This window comes from Peromyscus leucopus, chromosome 9 (genome assembly GCF_004664715.2).
Source record: "Peromyscus leucopus breed LL Stock chromosome 9, UCI_PerLeu_2.1, whole genome shotgun sequence".
In the NCBI taxonomy this organism is placed as follows: Eukaryota; Metazoa; Chordata; class Mammalia; order Rodentia; family Cricetidae; genus Peromyscus; species Peromyscus leucopus.
Window position 1 is genome coordinate 53,102,978 of NC_051070.1, and position 20,849 is coordinate 53,123,826.

Below are 20,849 nucleotides of genomic sequence, written 5' to 3' on the forward strand. Positions count from 1 at the left end.
TTGATTAGCAAAATTTGGAACCCAACATTAGGGATTCAGATCTAATTGTCCCATAGATTTTTATTTTTCTGACACAGAGTCTCACTATGTAGGCCTGGCTGGCCTGGAACTCACAGAACTCCACTTGCCTCTGCCTTGTGAGTACTAGGATTAAAGGAATGCTCCACTCCACCTGGCTTTGGTTTAATTTCTGAGACAGGTCTCATGTAGCCCAGGCCAGCCCCAGACTTATTATGTAACGAGGCTATCCTTGACCTCCTGATCCTCCTGCCTCTACCTCCCGAGTGCAGGTATTACAGGTGTGCACCGCCACTCCTGACTAGCTTGTTGGGCTTTTTTAACTTCTTAAAAAATGTCCTAACTAATAGAAGACTTGGGGCTGCTTAGGCTTCACTTTTGGCTCAATCTGATCATAGGTGCCATGTCACAGCACTCACTGATGAATTTTATAATGACTGTTGGATTCTGAACACCCTTGATCAAAGCTTGGAAAGTGCAGATCTGTAGAACTCTCTGATGTCATGTGGGATGTGGGAGTCTAGCATTAAAGCGGGTACCTCAAACAATAATACAGCATATTGGGAGGCTTGAGGAAAGCATAAAAACAACAGTAATTTTTACTTTTTAAGAATTTATGGGCTGGAGAGATGGCTCAGCTGTTGAGAGCACTGGCTGCTCTTCCAAAAAGGTCCTGAGTTCAATTCCCAGCAACCACATGGTGGCTCACAACCATCGGTAATGAGATCTAGTGCCCTCTTCTGGCCTGCAGGCATACATGCAGGCAGAACACTGTATACACAATAAATAAATAAATCTTTTTTTTTAAAAAAAAAAAAAAGAATTTATGATTTTCATGAGGAAAATGAAAGGTTAGCTTGTTTATCTGTGGGGGGTTTTTGGATTTATTTTATTTTATGTGTCTGAATGTTTTGCCTGAATATATGCATGTGTGCCATGTGTGTGCCTGGTGCACAAATAGGTCAGAAGAGGGTGTCAAAGGTATGTGAAGCCTTGGAACTAGAGTTACAGATGGTTGTGAGCCACCTTATGGGTGCTGGGATTGAACCCAATACTCTGCAAGTGTAATAAGTGCTCTAAACCACTGAGCCATCTCTCCAGCCCCCATCTGTATTTTTTTTTAAATACCTTTGCTAACATTTTGCAGTTTGCTCATGACAGAGATCAAAGCATTTTTTGTAATCGTGGTCTTCCTGCATGGATTGCTTTGTTCATAAAAGAGAGCCAAATGTGATGACATAGTCCCACATTCCCAGCACTGGGGATGTGGAGGCAGAAAGATCAATAAGTTCAAGGTTGTCCTTAGCTGCCTAATGTGTTCCAAGGCCAAGGGCCAGTGGAATGGTTCAGCAGGGAAAAGCACCTGCCACATAAGCACCTGATGACCTGAATTTGACCCTGGAATCCATGGTGGGAGAAGAGAACTGACTCATGAAAGTTGTCCTCTGGTTGGTTTCATGAGCCATGGCATGAGCATGCTTGCACTCATGAATAATAATAATAATAATAATAATAGTAATGAAGGGCTAGTAAGATGGCTCAGCAGGGAAAGACACTTATCTTCAAGCCTGATGATCTGATTCTGATAACTGGAACACACTAGTGAAAAGAGACGACCAACTTCTACTAGTCCTCTGGTCACCATAGGCACTACTTTGTGCATACACAAAATGTGTAAATATAAAAAATTTTTAATAAAATAATTTTTCAAAATGTTGGCTGGACACCAGGTGGTGGTGGCACATGCCTTTAATCCCAGCACTCGGGAGGCAGAGGTAGGCAGATCTCTGAGTTCCAGGCCAGCCTGGTCTACAGAGTGAGTTGTAAGACAGCCAGGGTTACACAGAAAAATCCTATCTTGAAAAAAACAAAAGCAAAAGAAAAAAAGGTGACTAGAGAGATGGCTCAGTAGTTAAGAGCATTAGCTGCTCTTCCAGAGGACCTGGGTTTGGTTCCAGCACCCTTGCCATTTGGGTCAAAATTGCCTGTAACTCCAGCTCCAGGAGATCTCATACCGTCATCTGGCCTCTCTGGGCACTGTACACACATATACAAGCTCACACATATGCACATATTCTTTAAATTTAAAAGAATAAAATTATTAAAAATGCTTATCTCAGCCACTCATGGTAACACACGTCTTTAATCCCAGCATTTGGGAGGCAGAGGCAGGTGGATCTCTGAGTTCAGGGCCAGCCTTGTGTACAGAACAAGTTCCAGAACAGCCAGGGCGACACAGGGAAACCCTGTCTTGAAAAACAAACAAACAAAAGAATGAATTTGAGGCCAACCTGGGCTAGATGAGCCCCTGTCTTGATGGGAGGCAGGGAGAGGGCATTGTGGAGGAAGACAGGAGCTTAACTGTCCTGAGAAAAGCCTGAAAGAGGAAGGCAAGGCCTGAGTAGCTGTCTTCTCCCACTGTCCTTTTTCTGTATCTTCTGCTTTTCTCTCCCCAGATCCCAGTGGTAAAAAAGATCCTTTCTTTGGAAACCCACCTACAAAGTCAGTCCTACAGTAGATGATGTTGTGACACAGTCCACCGGTGCCCTCACTCCTAAGGACCCTGTAAAGCAGGCAGAGGTCGAGGTTCTGCAAATCCCTAGGAACCACAAACAGTTCAGAGGCCCATTTGGATGGCCTTCGTTCGGAGTCTGTTGTAATAGCTACTGTTTCTTCACTTTAAACTTCATTTGGAGTTTTTGACCTCTTTTCAGATTTAATCTGAACAAATTTTCCTCTTGGATGCCTACCTTAGGTTTGCCCCTGGACAGCCATTTCTGCTTAGGGCCACCACTCCGTTTTAGGTGCTGGCGAAGTTCTCCAGTGTTGGGATTTTCAAAGCCTTTCTGTTTCATTTCATCTTTCCCTTATATCCTAAAGATGCCAAAAGCACTTCCCTCTTGTTCAATTTTCACATAGGCCACAGGGACCTTCTTTTTCAGAAACTTCTCCCATTCGGAAAAATTACTGTAACCCACTTCTTCAGACAATTTCCTAGGAATGGCAGAGGACTTCTCTGCAAACTTCTGAAGCATCATTTTAAAAGGGACACTCCACAGAGACAGGGCTTCCCAGCTGTGGTCAAATATATACATATGGAACTTTACACTTACCAAAGGCCAGTTCATCTGATACACAGGGAACATCCCTTTTTAATCTCTGAGTTCTGATTAAAATCAGAATACATGTGTGTGCATACATGGTATGTGCATGTATGTGCTGGGGGTTGCTCAGTAGTGTGCTACAGTGGAAACAGCTTCAGTTTTCTTTGCAATTTCAAGGTGACAGATACCTCTTATTACCAGATATTAACCATCAAAGTATACATGGCTTAGCATACGACTGTGGGGGTGCTTGATGTGGCTCCTTGCCTAGGAACAGAGGCGTCAGACTGTCAGGGACTGTGAGCCTTGTTCTCACCTACCACTTTCTTTTTCCATTGCCTTTTCTGGTCTTCCAGAGTAGCTTGCTATTTGATGAAGCAAGTTTCTCTCACTAGCGAACACTTCTTTGCTTACCATGATAACTTGGGAACGATCTCCTGACCCTTCAGAATGGGCAAGGAAGAACCCCCATTGGTTTGGTCAGTAGAAAATCATTTGATGACAGCAAGGAGCGAGGGGAGGATTTCTGGAAGTGGAGTAGCTTTGAGGTCTTTTCAGCCGTGGCATTATCCCCTAGTTCCTTTTCTCCATGTGGCTTCCAAGCACAGTGTCTGAGGCAGCTGGTGTATATAAGAAAAATATCCCAAGTCATGTGAGATGCAGCTGGACTTCCTGCTCACAGCCGTTGAGCAAGAGTTCTCCAGTCTTCAAATGAGGAAGCCCAGATCCCTTCTCTCTGCCTTATGTAAATCTTCTAGCTGATCTCCCAAGAGTTGCCTGTATCATATCTATAAAAAGCTGTAAAGTTCACACTCTAGAGGACTAAATCTGTGCTGGCCAATCTGAATGACTACTCAGTTATACTAGTTTAGGAAAATCCTGCCCCACCCTGACGATTCATAGTTCCCCTCATATTAGTGATCATCGGGTTTTTCTGCCCAATGTTTGTATTGAAGATAACTTCCTGACCAGTAAAGACTTGAGGTAGCATTCTAGAACCCCAGTATTTAAACTAGCTGCTGTGGTAACGGTGGAACCCAGGCTTCTTGCTTTCAGTTTTCCCTACCTAGACAGAAATTCCAGAGGAAGAGTGGATGTAGAGCTCAGTGTTGGGTATGAGGCTCTAGTTTGCTAGATTGTTTGTAGTTTAACCATGGGGTTTGACCTCATCTGACAGCCATCCCATCTTCCCTGAGGTCTGTTAGACTGGTGTAAAGGACAGCCAGGATGGGCCAGTGAGACACGGAGGAGGAGGGTTTGGGTCCCACGGAGGAATCCCTTTCGGTTCTTGCCATGGTCAGAAGCTCATAGGAATGCCGTAAGAAAGAACAGACGTGTAGAGAAGAAAGCTGGTCAGCCAAAGGACAGGGGCAATGCTCTCTTCTTGGATGCCAGCAGCAAGCTGTGTTAACAATAGGGCTCTGTGCCATTGAGTTTGAGAGAGGGAAACTACATGACACTGGGACTTGGGAGCTGTCCTGCCTCTATCTAGCCAGCCAAAGTGAATGGGGTCAGTGTTAGCTGCCTTCATCTATGCAGTCACAAAGGTAAAGATGATACTGGGAGCATATTCCCTCCTGGGAGGCCTTGGCCTCACGCCTCAGCAACTGTGGCAAGACGTGCTAAATAACACCTTTGTTTGAGCCAGGGTTATGCATCGTCAACACTTTTATGCCAAGTCTAGGTGGTTTCAGATCAAGCAGCGAGGACGTGGACATGGACCATCCCTCTGTGCAGCTCTGAAGTAGAGCCAAGCACTCTGCCTGCCTGTAAGTCCCTGCCCACATTCCCTTCACTCCCCTTTCAGTTTTCTAAGTACTACCCCCCACCCTCCACCCCCACCCCCATGTCCTTTTGGTTTTGGGGGCATATCAAAGTGAAGTGCACATGATCAGAAGTAGGCAACCAGAGATTATGATTTATAGTGATAAGATGTGATTTGGGCTGAGCACATGATGAAGCAAGAGGATCACCAAATTTGAGGCCAGCCTGGTCTCACAATGAATTCTAGGCTAGCCAGAGCTACATCATTTAAAACCTGCATTTAAAACAAGAGAAAAAGAAAATGTATTTTCATCTGTTCCAGAACTTTTGTAAAGATGCCTTCGGGAGCTCCTCCTGTTCCTTCCTCACAGTGTTTGAACCCATAGCTCTTCTTCCCGATAATATCACCTGACCTTCTCCAGGGTCGGTTCCTGGTCTTGTTGCCTGGGTGATAAGGCAGTCACACATGTCGATCTAGCTGGTGGCTCTCTTGAATGATGGACTATTTGTGCTTAGAGGTTACCTGCATTCTCTTGCTTTCTGTTATGTTAGAGACAGTGGTGGAAATGCTTCTTATCAACAAGAGACATTAATAAGTCTTTATGAATAATAAAAGTTTTGTTAAGAACTTTCTTACTGTACATTGGAAGTCATCTTTAAGATTAAAAGAAGAAAATGCCCTTAAAATTGAAGGTTAACTTCATTGACTCCCTGTGTCTTTATTTCCTTGATTTCTTAGTAGAGGGACTTAACACTTGGCTCTGACCCAGGTAATAATTCCAGAGGCGAGGGAAAGCCTGCTTTCTGATGTCCGGTCTGATTTCTAACAATGCCAATGAAGTCCCTTCTCAAGAGAGGACACCCCCCCAGAGGACACCCCCCAGCCATAGTTAACGCTCCAGTGGCCTCTTCTGAGCTTCTGCTTTATTCCACATAAACCCCCTGTCTTTGCCTCTTGTCCCCTCCTGGAATTATGCCCACCACTGACTCCTGCTCTAGCCCCTAATCCTTCTGTGGCCTCTCCAGCAGAGACTCCTCCTTGGAGTTTGAAAAAGAAAAATGATAACCCAGGAAACATAGTCTTTACAAAGCACAAAAAAAAAAAAATGCTTTACAATAGTCATTTAATAAGTTTAGGTATGATCTTAACCATAGACATGGGTGGATTCCACCATCCTGGGAAAAGTCAGAAGCCACAGGGAGTTGATGAAGAGTTATAGTATCAAGCTTAGAAGGACCAGACCAGCTTTGGAGTCTCTGAAAAGTAGATAGATCCCAAGGGGCTGTGAGTACACAAGAGCAGATAAGCATCGCTGTACAGCTTGGGGCTGGAGAGAGGGAAATGGTGGGGCCCCGAGAGGGACTTGGACAGATTAGGACAACAGAGGTAGAAAGGCTAAATCTAGGTCTGCCAGACACAGATTTCGACGTTGACATCAAATACAGCCACAGTGTGCATTTTTCAGAAAAATGAGCCCAGGTTTTTAACTGCACAGGAGCCAAGTGAGCATTTTATGTTCTGTTACCCCAGTGACATCTTGAGCTAACAGTGGCCTTATCCTTTAGCTAAAGCTCCAGTGAGATGAGGTAATGTTTGCCCTTATTTACAGAGTCGTGGGAAGCTGCTTAAGAGCCTAGGAAAGAAGGATGAGACACTGAGTCACACTGACCCCTGCTAGATCAGAATCCAATCCCTACTTTGTTGTCTATTATGGGTAGTTAGATGGCTTTGCTTTTCTCCTCCCCCTCCTCCTCTTCCTCCTCCCTTCTTCCTTTGCTTTTTCAAAGACCCCAACTCTTAAGATTTTATGAAGATCTGCTTACTCAACAGTGGGTTGCTCATTAAGTCTTAATGCTGATGCAGTGGGGACAGTTCCTCATAGAATTCTAGGAGGCAGAAAGAGGTTAGCCTTTGTTCGGAGACCAGCGCTCTACCTCCTGGTACCCTCTGGCCAGCCAATCAGCCCTCTGTCTCCCTTATCTCAGTTTACCTGAGCTGGAAAGGAAGGCTGAGGCAGACCTAATTTTCCAGCCCCTGGTTCTGTGCCCTCGTCTGTGGCCGAGCTGACTTGGCTTGTGTCCCCTCTGAGGTCATTGCTCATTTATCATTTATCTCTGTAAAGTCTGCTTTCTCAAGAGCTGACAACTTGTTCTTTTCGTCCTTTGTAAGAACCGAAGGAAATCTGTCTAGTTGGCCTGTCTAGAGGCATCCTGCCTGCCTGTGGCATCTGTTTGTTCACCCATGAAAAAGGAGCACATGGTGGATGTGATATCAGTCCATGTCCAGGCCTCCTAGAGGACAGCCTGGATAAACTGGACAAGGACTCATTCTTTCCACAGCCTTGGGTCTAGATGTTGAGAGCCATGAGGTGCCTATTATATTTGTGCTATGAAAATATTTGTGCAAGGCAGGCCTGAAATCCTCAGCCTCCTCTTATTCCCTTGGCTTTTAACATACCTGACCTGGCTGCCAGGCCTGACATTGACCATCCTTGACCTGCACTGTGTGTTTTTGTTGTTCATCTGTTTTGTTTTTTCCACTCAGAATTCCTTCACGTTGCAGTGACTGAATCAAAAAACCCAGACTTCCAGATAGATAGGCCAGTGTGCAAGAGGGCCCTTGGAGTCCCAAAGTGGGTCACTTCACTTTCCTGCCTTGTTTGCCCCTGTTCCTACGAGTGGTTGGCGTACGTGGGGCCATTGATGGAGCTTAGTTGGCAGCACCGCATGAGCTGGAGTCAGGAGATGGCCCCAGGGATGAAACAGAGTCCAGGTCTGTGCTGGAATATCCGTGGTGACCTGGCTCCAGTTCTCGCCGTTGGGTTACTTGTGGTCCTTTCTAGAGCAGTCTGCATATCCTTGGCTGCTCCCATCTGGTCCGTAGAAAGAAAATACTCTTCCAGGAGCACAAATCAAAATGGATGTGAAAGTCTACCTGAAGGATGGACTGAAGGCTGTCCCAGGGAAGGCACTAGCAGGTGCCTTTCAGTGGAGGACAGGGGCCCCGCAGCAGAGATGTCCGTGTGACTCATCCAAATGGTAGTAGACTCTCCTCAGCACTGACTAATGGTGCTTTGAGTTGGTGGCAGAGGACAGAGGACCGGGGGAGGGGGGAGGCGGGGAAGAGGGGAGAAGGGAGGAGAATGTGCATCGGGCAGAATTGGCTGCCTGGGGCTGGGTGGGGCTCCTGGTGACTGGAATCAGATAGCTAGGGAAAACAGAGCAGTTACGTAACCGTGTTTACAGGAGCTCAGGTGGTTGTGGAGGCCACCGCAGTCCCTGAGACCCAGGGCCATGCCAGAGGTGTGCAGGCAGCTGACTAAGAGGGAAGGAGGTCCCTCTTAGACAGGAGGGCATGCAGGAGACAGAGGATGTCATACTGGACTGACCAGGGCTGCACTATCTGCTGTTACCTGGCTCTGGAACGCCGCTGGAAGCTGCCCAGCTGTGAGGCCGGCAGGCAGCTAGGGGCTGGAGCTAGGGGGAGGAGTCAGGAAACCAGACACCTGGCTCTGAGTCCAATCTTGGAACCTTGCTACGTTTTTTCCCTTTAATCTTCTTAAAACAGGAGGAATTCTCCTAAATATGGACAGAAAAGGGGGGGAATTATTCAAGTTTCCTTGAATTCCTCTGACCTGTGATCCTAGCGATCTTGCATCCTGTGTTTTGTGAGGCCATCCAGATACCAGAGAACACAGTGGGCTCCAGCCAGAGAGGTGCTGAGCCAGCCCAGGCCTGAGTAGCCAGGCAAAGCTAAGCAAAAACGCTCAGCTCTCCAGTGCACACCCCCCCTTCCTCCCCACTTGCGTCCTCTAAGACCGTTTACTGGACTCCTCATTCCCATAGAGATGGGACTGGTAGCCAGTCCTCAAGCTCCTTGCCCATGGCTGTACCTTCTCTTGTGAGAAACAGGAAGCTGGGACCTTTGGCAGCTCAGCGGCACCCTCTACATTAAATATTTATCTTGGAGCCCAGGTCAGAGCCCTAGAGCCTAAGAAGTTCGCTGCTGGTGAGGGGGATGGCCAGGATTCCTGGAGTTGGAAGATCTTCAGCTTCGTCATCTCTGGAGAACAAGGAAGACAATGAAAGTGACGTGGCCCTTCTTAGTCCCAAGGACCCTGACAGGTGGGAGAACTTGAAAGAGGAAAATGGGTAGTTCTTTTCCTTCCACGGGGAGGGAAGAGGCTGCTTCCCTGGGGTGGATGGACGATTCCAGCTTCCGAGGGGCAGCATACTGCGTCTAACCTCAGAGAGGGTTTCAGAGCTCCCCTACTCCTTCTGTGGGCCTTGTAACCCACCTGACCCCTCTGCCTTCAGCTTTCTTTTTTTTTTTTTTTTTTTTTTTTGGTTTTTCGAGACAGGGTTTTCTTGTGTAGCTTTGTGCTTTCCTGGAACTCACTTGTAGCCAGGCTGGCTCGAACTCACAGAGATCCGCCTGCTCTGCCTCCCGAGTGCTGGGATTAAAGGCGTGCGCCACCACCGCCCGGCCAGCTTTCTTAAAAAAGGCAGGTGGATAGTCTCTAAAGAGACCTCATAGGACATCTCATTTAGCCCTCCTGAACTGTGCAATACTTGCCCTTGTTAAAATACCTCACCACTGGGAACTGGAGCCCGGTTAGTAGGTTTACATCTGTGGAAGCCTGCCAAGCTTCTTAAGACTCGCACCCATGGGAGCCTTGGCATGTCCATCTCTTAAGCTGTTCCTTGGCCTAAGTTTTCCAGGAGATATTTTTTGAGGGCAGCACCAACAGCTCTTCTCCCGCCACTGGGGAATGTGAAGGTAATAAGAGGCGAGGCTAGGGTGCTAGGGGATGTGATGTGCTTGAAAACCACTAACACTCAGGGTGGCTCAGGCACCAATCAAACTGCAGTTGGAATCACCGACCATACCCAACACCTAGCTGAAGTGGATCAGAAACCATTTTTACTGGTTGGTTTGTTGGGGACTTGGGTATCCCAGGAGTGAGTCACGGGCTAGAAGTACTCCAGGGTTTCCATTGTCAGTAAACATTTGCCGCGGGCACTTGCCAGCCAAGAGACTGGAGGAGGGGAGGAGGGAGGGCCAGAGTACCGGCAGCCTGTGGGCGGTGTCCTTGGGATTCGCGTCAGCACAGCAGGAACAGCGGAAAAGCAGGATCAAAACAAATTCGGTGAATGGGAACACCAAGACCCTCCTAACCTCATCCCCGCCCAAGGGACCCCACCCTTATCCTCCAGTCCTGCGCACGTCCAGGGTGCCGCTGGCTCTCTTAAGACAATTCCCTTCCCTAAACTCTGCACGTGTGTGAGCATCCTCACGTTTGCCAGTACACGCGTGTCTGTTCGAAACCGTCTGGCCGCGCACTTAGACGGGCACAGACTCTCTCCAAGTGGGCACTGCCTTCGCTCCGAGGCCACCCTGCCTGTTGTGGGGCTCCCTTATCTCGGTCCCAGCGTGTCTGCCTCCGGGCCTGTCTCCTGCCTCTCCCAGGCCGAGGGCTGCGTATCTAATGCTGGCTCCACCCGGCCTCTGGCACTATCACTCCTGCCCTCTGTCCTGGCTCTGCAGAACAGCTCGATTCCCACACCCTGGAAATGTCGCTGGAAACTCTGAGTGGCCCCCCACCAGCCCGCCCGCCCCCTTCCGACGCCAGCTTTGCGGTGGGGGCTCGGGAAGGCATCTGGGAAACCCAGCAGGCTCCCGTGGGACCCTCGGCGGCCCCTCCCGGCGCCGCCTCCTGGCCGGCCCGGCCCCTTGGGCAAGGGGCCACAGCGTCCCCGTGGCGCGCCTGCCGGACAGAGGGCACTCGCGGAGGAGGGAGGGAGGGAGGGAGTAGCCGGCCCCACCACACTCCACCGCAGCACAGTCCGGGCTCACAGTCCAGATCCGAGCCCCCAAACTCCTCCCGCCTCACTACTCTCAGGGTCCTGCCTCCCGGCGCTCCCCCTCGGCCTCCCTCTTCCTCGTTGGGCGCCCAGCCTGGCCCGGCGGCGTCCTGACGGGTCACGAGGGCCGCGACCGCCTGCACTTCTCCCTGCCCTCTTGCCCCGAGGGTTCTCCGCGGCTGCGCCAGGCAGGAGCCGGCTGGGATGCTCCTGCCCTCCTGGGCGGCCCCAAGCACCCCCGACCTGCTCGCCGGGGGAAGGTAGGTGCGGGAACGCCAAGGGGCAGGAAGGAGGCAAGACACAGCTTGGGATGGACAGAGCGAAGGCATAGGGCCCCGCCCCCGGGGTCCCAGCCTCCGAGGTTGCAATCCAGAAACGGTGAACTTGGAAACCCTGACCTTGTCTGTGGGGAGCTGTAGTTTGGAAAGACCTGGAAAAGCAGAGGACAAAGTCCCCACCATCAGGGCCTCACTCTGAGGTGGGAAGGAGTCTACTAACCCTAGAAGTACTTCATTCTTCCAGCCCTTTGGAGAGGGCTGCTTGGGTGCAGGGGCTGCCTGAATTCTGGGAACGCACCAGAGGTGTCCGCACACCTGTTCTATGCTCGATAGATAGATCCCAGTTCTCCAGGAGGCCTAATGTCTCCAGGCAGGCCCACTAGGAGAAAAACCAGGACCATCTTCCTGCCCCATCCTACCCCTGTGTATTCTCAGGAGCGCCTTTACATGGAGCTGAGTGGGAGAGGAGCAGATTGACGTGTCCCAGGGTCTACAAAGCCTGAAAACAGGTGGTGATGGGGGTTTGAACCCTCTTCCCCGAAGAGGACGCTGGGTGGGACGCTAACATTAGGGAAGGAAGGAGGCCTGTCAGCTGATGGGTGCAGATCTGCTGATGTTCAGGGCATCTTGGCCTCAAGCCATCCGCCAAGCAGGGAGGGGTAGATAGCTCCACCGCTAGTCTGCCCGGGCCTCCTCGGTCTTCAATCCCACCTTGCCTCACTTTCCTCGGCGGAAGGCCAAGCAGCCGAAACTGGGGTGTGTGTGCGCACGGTTGGCTTTTGGTAAGAGCTCTAATTGGATCCAGCTGGTGGGCCGCGCCTCCTCCAGACTCAACCTCCCCTCCCTACAAACTCAGGGCTTGGCGGGGTCCCCAGTAGGCTGCTCGGATGCCAGAAGGAACCCCCACAAATGCAGACCAGAGAGGGTGCTGCCCCAGCCTCCTTTGCATCCTTGCCGGCGCCTGCGCAGGAACCGAATATGGACGACAAGGAACCACAGGCCTCTCTTGCGCGGCTTCACCCCCTCGGCCCCCCACAACTCTTGTGCTGTTCACATGACGGCTTGCTGCACACACTCCTGCTGGCATTCTTTTCATCTTAACTCCCATGCTGCTCACATGATCCACCCTGCTCCCCACCCCACCCCCCAAGTCATATTCATCGCCCTGAATATATTCTGCCCTGCACAGGACACCTCCCGAGGTATCTGGTGTCCTTGCTTGGAACCGCCACCAGCTCCACAGGCACATACAAGCCTGATGTGGCCTAGTCCAAAAGGTGGTGTAAGTTTATCCCACTGGGGTCCCATCCAGCCATGAAGATGAAGAGGCCCAGATTCTGGACCACGGCTCTCTGGGCACCAAAGCTCTTGGGTGCCCTTGGACCATGACCTCTTCGTCCTCTTGTACCCATCTCTGGGTTCCCCCTTTGCTTGCTTCTGTCTCCCAGGTGCTCTGCGCTCCCTTATGCTGACCCTTGCGTGAGGCAGAGCAACCTACTGGTCACGTGGTTCTGTCATCCAGGGAGGATGGGTACAGGAGTGTTCGTCCGTGTGCATGTGTGCAAGAGAGCAGCTTCCAGATCTCAGCCCCACTCCCAGGGCAGGAGCAAGTCCTCCTGGGTTGTCATCTGGGGCTTGGCTTTCTATCCACCCGCCACTGGCCCTGAGAGTTCTGGAGCTGGGATCTGCTCAGGCAGGAGGCCAGCAGGTAGCCCGTATTCCCTTGATCCCAGAAGGAGTGACTGCCCTGCCTGGCCATGCTTCCCAGGCTCTCCTTGGCCCTGCTAGGGATGAGGGCATTGCTGGCTGCTTCCTGTGGTCAGCAGATAGGTGGCCTTGATACTGGCTGCCCTTGTGCCTGTGGGCAAGCAGATGCTACCCAGGGCGTGAAGGTGGCCGAAGAACAGAAACGAAGTCCTGTGTGCCTGGGTCCTCTCTGCCACCTGCCCTAGTTCCCCGATGCCTTCCCTCTAGGGGAGTTGGCTCTCCTGGCACAGAGAGCCCCAGAGGGGTGGTCAGCAGGCTGCAGGCCTGGCCAGCCTCTCTATCCTCCTCCTCGCCTGGCTTCCCCTCCCCCACTCCCACCCAGCGCTCCTGCCCCAGGCCTAACAAGCAGTCCATTGTGCCTCTGGGAGTCCGCACTGGCAGCCTGCAGGCGGGTGCCCAAAGCCGCCTGTTTCCTGGGCCCTTGAGCTCCCACCCAGCTGGCCATAATCCCCTCCCACAACCTACCTTCCTCCCCCACCCGTGGGTTGAGTCAGGAGGGCCCAGGCAGTCCAGCTCAGCAAGGCTGTCTCTTCCTTCCTCCTTCCCTGCAGAGTCCACACCAAGGAGCAGCTGGCACATCCTGCGTCCTCCAAACTTGACCCAAGCATGCAAGGCCTCCCTGCTGGGCCCAGCCTGGACGATTTAATTCCTAGCCACCTCCGAGCCTATATAGGCCCATCCTCCCGGGGGACCAGGGTGAGTGAACAGCAAGGAAAGGGTACCCTGGTGGGCCAGCAGTTGATGGGGACACTAGCAGGCCAGGTGAGGGAGCAGGGGACAGAGAGGGGAAGGAGGGAAGACAGCCTGAAGAAAGATCCAGAGAGCCTCCATGGCTTCCTCAGGAGGCCAGACTGTGGCTATGCCCCGGCTACCATCCCTTCCCACTCCAGTGGAACCTCTGGGCCCTAAGCTTGCCGGCTCCTGGCCCCTCTCCACAGGTGCCCGTGATCCGGAATGGTGGCTCCAACACCCTTAATTTCCAGTTCCATGACCCCGCACCCAGGACTGTGTGCAATGGCTATGCTCCACCCAGGAGAGATGGTTCCCAGCATCCAGGTGGGTCTGCGTGGGAAGATCTGCTCCAGGAACACTGTGCAGGGGATGGGGAAATTACCCTGTGCCAGATGGAAAGGAATAGATCTTTCAAGGCCAGGAGACGGTCCCCCGGGAACTGTGAGTTCAGCTTAGGGTGCTCCGGGTGATCATGCTTATCCTGAGAAAGGAACCTTGAAGAGAGAACAGGCTGACACAGCCCTTCCCTCCCTCTTGACAAGGGAAGGATGTGTCCAGGGAGCCCTGGCCTTAGGGGTCAAGGGAACTGTAACAGGGCCAGTGATTCAAATGGGAGGGTGAGATGTGCTAGCTTAAGAATGAACAGGGACTGCCCACCCCCTCCCCCCAGACACTCAGGACTCTCGTGCAACCCAAAAGGACACGGGGATGCAGCTTTTGAGCCTGCCATCTGGGCCCTAAGGTCTCCGAGCCCTGGGGACTCCTCAGTACAATCCATCCCTGGGAGAGATGGCATCCTTTATTGAGCATTCATGCCCCTGAGTCGGACACTGTGCAAAGGACCTCAGTCATTTAACAAGCGATCATCGGACACTTAACAGCAGGACAACACTGTACAGACATTCCACAGGCCTCATCTCATCTAGTCCATCCACATCCAAGCAAGGTCCCAGTCGATTATGGGCATCTTCCCAGTGGGCATCCAGTCTCAGAGATGCTCGGAGTAGATGAGGTTTGCATTGAGATCCACTCCCTTGATCATCCTGGCCTTGAAGCATTTATGCCATTAGATGAAAGTACTTAGAAATGAAATGTTCTGGGGAGGTGGGGGGGGGCCGCGGACCCACGGGGAGTTGGGGACACAGAATACATGCCTGGGGGATGAGTTTCTGACTCTCTGAGGGTCATTGTCATATGGGCTGGGTACAGTGACAGGGACTAGAAGTCACCCCATCTTTGCTGAAGTCACCCTCTCCTTTTACACAAGTAGAAACTGAGGCACCAGGAGGGCGACCCATGGGCCTAAATTTAAACAGCCGGCAGCTGGCAGAGCTGGAGTCAGACTTTAAGTCTGAGTTCGTCCAATCCCATTCCCCCACCAACCCGCCTGCAGCCCAGAATCATTGTCTGGCCACACCCTAGGTGGGATGTCCCCAGCATTTACTGCAAGTGATGATTCCCAGCCCTCCTTCTGCAAACTCTTAGGACAGTCCTAGGAAAACAGAATTGGGTGGGGAGAGATACAGATTGCTCCAAACAAAACCCTTTTAAAATTCATTTTCAAGAACCAAACAAGTGGAAGCCTGGGGCACTGCTGGGGATGGGGAGCTTTGTGGCCCGTCCACATCACATAGCCAGATAAGGAGGGGTGGAAACTGAACTCACAGGGATCCATGTCCTGAGGAGACAACCAAGGTCAGGTGGGGACCCCTGCCTTTCAGCTAATGTCCCTACACACCTCTCACAGACCCAGCATGGTATCAGACCTGGCCAGGCCCTGGGAGCCGGCCCTCTGCGAGCCCGAAGCAACCTGTCTCCCAGCATGTCCAGAACTGGTCAGCCACCTGGAGCAAGGACAACAAGAGACGGGACAAGCGCTGGGTGAAGTACGAGGGAATCGGGCCCGTGGATGAGAGCGGCATGCCCATTGCCCCCCGATCTGTGAGTCCAGGGCTGGGGGTCACAGAGAGAGGGGGCCCAGAGACCCTCCTAAGTTCTCTGTCTATGACTATAATAGGGGTGAGCACTGAAGGCGAAACCCACACCTTGTGTGTCTGAGTCAGCTGTGACGTGGTACAGATCTCAGCATTGGAAAGCTACCACTGTAAGGGCTGAACCTAGCAGGGATGCCTCTTAGTTTTGCACCCCAGTGGCCTGGCGTAGCACCCTCAGAACAGCTGCCTGCTGACTGGCTGAGTGAGGGAGTCCTGAGCGATTGCCCCTCATGCCATGGCAGGCAGGGAAGGACCCTGTGTTCCACCAGGACTCCGGGGGGCCTGACCTTCTCTTCCCTCCATATCTTGGGGCCAGCCATATTTCCTCAGTTACATACTCAGGAATGCTTTGTAAGGTCCAGATGTGTGTGGGTTAGGTGAAATGCCCTCTCTCTCTCCCTACGGTGTTACTTTTGTTTCCTCACGTAGAAAGGAGCATTGTAGAAGCATCGGGAATGCAGAAAGAAGGCTGAGGAGATAGCTCAGCCAGTACAGTGCTTGTCACACAAGCATGGAGACCTGAACTCTAGTCCCTGGACCAACAACAACAACAAAATTAAATTATTTAAAATTTAAATATTTTATTACTCATAATAATATCTATTACTATTAAAATAATTTAAGATTAAATCATTTTAAATTAAAATTTTTAATTAAAATTAACATTTTTTAAAATTAAAGTAAATTAAAAAAATTTTTTAAAGGTAGGCATGGTAATACATACTTATAATCCCAGCACTGGGAAGGGGAGACAGGAGGATGTCTAGGGCTTACTGGCCAGCCACTTTAGCATACTTGGTGATTCCAGGCCATTGAGAGAGACTGTCCCAAAAATCCAAGTGGACAAGCTGGTCATAGTGGTACGCATCTTTAATGCCAGCGCATGAGAGCAGAGGCGGGCAAATCTCTGAGTTCCAGGCCAGCCTGGTCTACAGAGTGAGTTCCAGCCAGGGCTGCACAGAGACCTTGTCTCAAAAACAAATAAACACAAGATGTGAGACATGTGTCTGAGGGATTAAGTTCAACCATGAGGTTGATCTCTCTGGCCTCATCACAATGGCGTGTTGAATTCACACACATACAACCACACCTACACCCACACAAACATGTACTCACGTGCGTGCACTGTGCATGCACTGTGCACGCACACCCAGATATGTAAAAGCACAAAGAATAAAAATGTCAATCATTCTGCCTCTCACAATGGAGGGTCATCATCCTATACACTGAAGAGAGTTCTTCCATGTACCACATGCCACATGACATGAAGTGGCCACAGGAGGAGCTGGAGAGAAAGCTCTGTGGGTAAAATGCTCACCACAGAACCCTGTTAAAACTAGGTGCTGCGCTTGCCGGGCGGTGGTGGCGCATGCCTTTAATCCCAGCACTCGGGAGGCAGAGCCAGGTGGATCTCTGTGAGTTCGAGGCCAGCCTGGGCTACCAAGTGAGTTCCAGGAAAGGTGCAAAGCTACACAGAGAAACCCTGTCTCGAAAAACCAATAAAATAAAATAAAATAAAATAAAATAAAATAAAATAAAATAAAATAAAACCTAGGTGCTGCGTTATATGTCTACAATCCCAAAGCTGGGGGGTGGGGGCAACCAGCAGATCCCAGTGGCTTCCTGGCTAGCCAGGCTAGCAGAAACAATGAACTCCAAGTTCAGTGAGAGACCCTGTCTCAAAAAGTTAGGAGTGGTGCCGCCTGCCGCCTTTAATCCCAGCCCTCAGGAGGCAGAGGCAGGAGGATCTCTGTGAGTTCAAGGCCAGCCCAGTCTACAGAGTGAGTTCTAGGCCAGCCAAAGGCTACCTAGTGAAACATTGTCTCAAAAATAAAATAAAATAAAAATAAAGGGCTGAAGAGATGGCTCAATGGTTAAGAACACTTGTTCTTGCAGAGGACCAGGGTTTGATTCCCAGCACCCACATGGTATAGTTCGCCACTGGGCATAACTCCGGTTACAGGGAATCCAACACTCTCTTCCGTCCTCTGAGGAGGCAAGTAAAACACTCACACATTAAAAACAAAAGCAAAAAAAAAAATTTCATAAAATGAATAAAAATAAATTAGGTAGAGAGCTGGTGAAATGGATGAAGTGGATAAGGCACTTGTCATCATTCCTGACAACCTACGTTTGATTCCTAGACCTGGATAATAGCAGGAGAGAATCTATTCCTATAAATTGTCCTCTGGTCTCCACAAGTGGGTATGGCATGTGCAGATCCCACCCCCAGTAATAAATGAAAGAAATATAAAAAAAAAATATGGTGGAGAGCAATAAACCTCAGCCTCTTACACACACACACACACACACACACACACACAGGCACTCACACACCACCACCAGAGACATTCCTCAGACCCAGGCCATCTACATGGATTTCAAGGTGCCCAGAGAAAGGTCTCATTAGGAAAGTTGTCATGTCTCGTCCTTGGGAAGGATGGGTGACCAGGGAGGCCTGAGAACGGTGGGTGAGCAGGGAGGCCTGATTTTGATTTTCTGATCTCAGAGTGTTGACAGCCCCAGAGACTGGTATCGGAGAATGTTCCAGCAAATTCACCGGAAAATGCCAGGTTAGACACCCTCCCAGAACCCAGTGGACTTGCAACAATATGGAATTTGTGGGAGGAACAGAAAGGAGGGTTTCTTTGCTTATGAGAGTCTCCTGAATTATGAGATGTTTCTCTCTCCAAGCTCTAAGGTGAGTAGTCCTGAAAATATCCACACATACACCCCCTAAATAAGTTGCTGCCTATAACACCAGCATTCAAGGGGCAAAGGCAGGGGGATCACAGATTTGAGGCCAGCTTAGGCTACAAAGTGAGACTCTGTCTCAACAATCTAAAAAAGAAATGGGGCAGTGGGAGAAGAGGGAGGGAGTTTCTGTTTCACCAATGCCGGAGGCCAACAGTGGCCTCCAGAACATCCTTGGGTGGACAGTGACTAGCTGATGTCCTCTGGGGGCTTCCTGAGATCCCTCTGAGTGTCTGGTGAGGCTGCAATGCCATGCATGGTGGTCCTTCCTCCACGTGAAACACTGGTGTCTTCTGAAAGCCTGAATGCAGCCAGCCCTGAGCTGCACATGAGCTCTCCACAGGCTCTCTGTGCCCTGGATCAATCCTTGCCTGTCTCTCAGGACCTACTGAACACTGATCTAGGAAGAGGCACAATAAGCAGACAGTGGAAAGGGCTAGAATGAAAAGAAAGAAGGCTGGGGAGCGGCCAGTGCAGCTAGGCTGAGACCTCACCCAGGACAAGCAGGGAAGAGGCCCTTGAGCTAAGCCCAGAAAGGGTAGGGAGGAATGTGCCAGCAGAGGATGCTCCAAAGACCCAGCGGGAAAAGCACATCTGGCCCACTCCTGGACTGGAGAGGGGACTCAGTAGGAGACACCATTAGAGGCGACAGGATCAGGTCTTGTGAGGCTTGGAGTATCCCTAGGAGGACTTTGGCTTTTACCAGACAAGAAACCTGGAACCCCTGGGCCGTTCTGAGCAGAACAGAGTGACTGTTCTGACAATGGGGGCTGGAAGGATCTCCATTCCAGTGCACACTGCCAGACACAGAAGAGAGGGTGGGAACCAGGGGACCAGTTCCCCTGACTGGCAAGACTGGGAGGAAAAAGGCCGTCATGGAAACTGCTATGGTCCAGTCTACACCTAGCAGGGACCCAGACCGGGGCAGTGGGCAGTAGGGTGGGGTGGGGAATCCAGGGGATTCCAGGCGGAGTCTGGAATTTGCGGCATGATTGGACAGGACTTGAAAGGACAGCCTCAAGAGTGAATGTAAACCTGAGCACATTGAAGGATGAAGCTGCTGTTTGGCTTCCTTTTTATTTTTCAGACAGGGTCTTGTGTATTCCAGGCTGGCCTTGGGCTCGCCATGTAGCTGAGGCTTGCCTAAAGCTCTCAGTCTTCCTGTCTCAGGAGTCACAGGGTGTGCCTGCCTTTGGTGCTGCCGGTGTGTGTGTGTGTGTGTGTGTGTGTGTGTGTGTGTGTGTGTTTTAAGAAAAAGGAAAGACTGCAGAGGGAGCCGGTTTAAGAGGCATCTGAAGCTTGGTGTGGTGGCACATGGCTTTAGTCCCAGCACCCAGGAGACAGAGGCAGGAGGATCTCTGTGAGTTCGAAGACAGCCTGGTCTATACAGGGAGTTCCAGGACAGCCAGAACTACACAATGAGTCCTTGTCTCAGGAAACAAAAAATAGAGGCTTTTTGTTTCCGAGGCATGTCACACCTAAGTGGAGTAGGCAGAGGAATGTCCAAGGCTAGTTCAAGGGCAAGGTCTGAGCTGCACATGGAATACCCAGGACTCTGAGAGAGATGGTGAGTTCTAGTTCTCGAGGCAATTCTAATTTGTTGTCTTGGCTTAGCCATAAACTAGAAGTGTGGGACTAGACCGCACCATCCTTCTTCTTTAGTATCCAAAGGCGATTGGTTCCCCGACCCCCTCCAGATGTTGAGAACCCTGCAAGAACAAGCCCTTTGTATAAAGTGCCATATCCAAAGCTATGGCTGCAGGACTCTATGGTGGCTCACTCAGGAAGCTGAGGCAGAAAGACTGTCATGAGGTCTAGGCCAACCTAGGCCATGCTATGAGGTCCTGTCTCAAAGAAAAACTGAAAATGGACTGACAAGATGACGCAGTGGGTAAAGGCTTCGACGCCTGACAGTCCTCGAGACCCACAAAGTGGAAGGAGAGAACCGACCCTGACCCTCTGGCCCTCACACACGTGCTGTGGCATGCATGTGTCTTCACATACACATGCAAATGTTTCTAAGAAAAAGAAACAAAAACTCTGAAGGGGCTGGAGAGATGATAGTTCATCGGTTAAGTGGCTGGTCTCCTAAAAGACCTGGGTTCACTTCCTGGAACTTACATGGCAGCTCACAACTCTGTAATTCCACTTCGGGGGAGGGGGGGGGAGATCTGGTACCCTCTTTTGGTCCCCATGGGGAACCAGACACACAGGTGGTTCACAGACATACATACAAATATGATATAAAGTAAATAAAAAACAATAAAACGTAGGTATAAGTATTCATATTTGCATCCATCTGCATATATCCTCTCATTGACCTCAAAATACTTCCAGATTACTTATATGTGATACAAAGTAAATGCCCACATCAGTGGCTATACATACACTATACTGTGTTGTTTAGGGGACAATGACAAGAAATAAGTCCATGTGCATGTGCAGCACAGATGTGGTTGTATTTTCAAAGTGGGCCTGATTGAATCCATGGGTGTAGACGCTGTGGAAACAAGGCTGACTGTGTTTGAAAAGCCTTCAATAACTAGCCAAGATCACAGAGGGAGATGAGAGAC

The 20,849-nt window shown here is 50.6% G+C and overlaps 1 protein-coding gene across 3 annotated transcripts in view; it reads left to right on the forward strand.

The window, feature by feature from the left end:
- Window positions 1-2,305: 2,305 nt before the first annotated feature.
- Sorbs3 (sorbin and SH3 domain containing 3) overlaps window positions 2,306-20,849 on the forward strand; it is a 34,839-nt gene continuing 16,295 nt past the window's right edge. The window contains exons 1-7 of one of the 3 annotated variants that reach the window (XM_028877583.2): window positions 2,306-4,235; window positions 4,807-4,891; window positions 8,862-9,011; window positions 13,348-13,492; window positions 13,735-13,852; window positions 15,276-15,469; window positions 18,032-18,095. In XM_028877583.2, coding sequence (XP_028733416.1) covers window positions 8,905-9,011; window positions 13,348-13,492; window positions 13,735-13,852; window positions 15,276-15,469; window positions 18,032-18,095 — 628 coding nt within the window. In that variant the 5' untranslated portion in view covers window positions 2,306-4,235; window positions 4,807-4,891; window positions 8,862-8,904. Of the gene's footprint in view, window positions 4,236-4,806; window positions 4,892-8,861; window positions 9,012-10,747; window positions 11,012-13,347; window positions 13,493-13,734; window positions 13,853-15,275; window positions 15,470-18,031; window positions 18,096-20,849 lie in introns of those variants that run through there. The other 2 variants (XM_028877584.2, XM_028877585.2) reach the window with 2 other exon arrangements.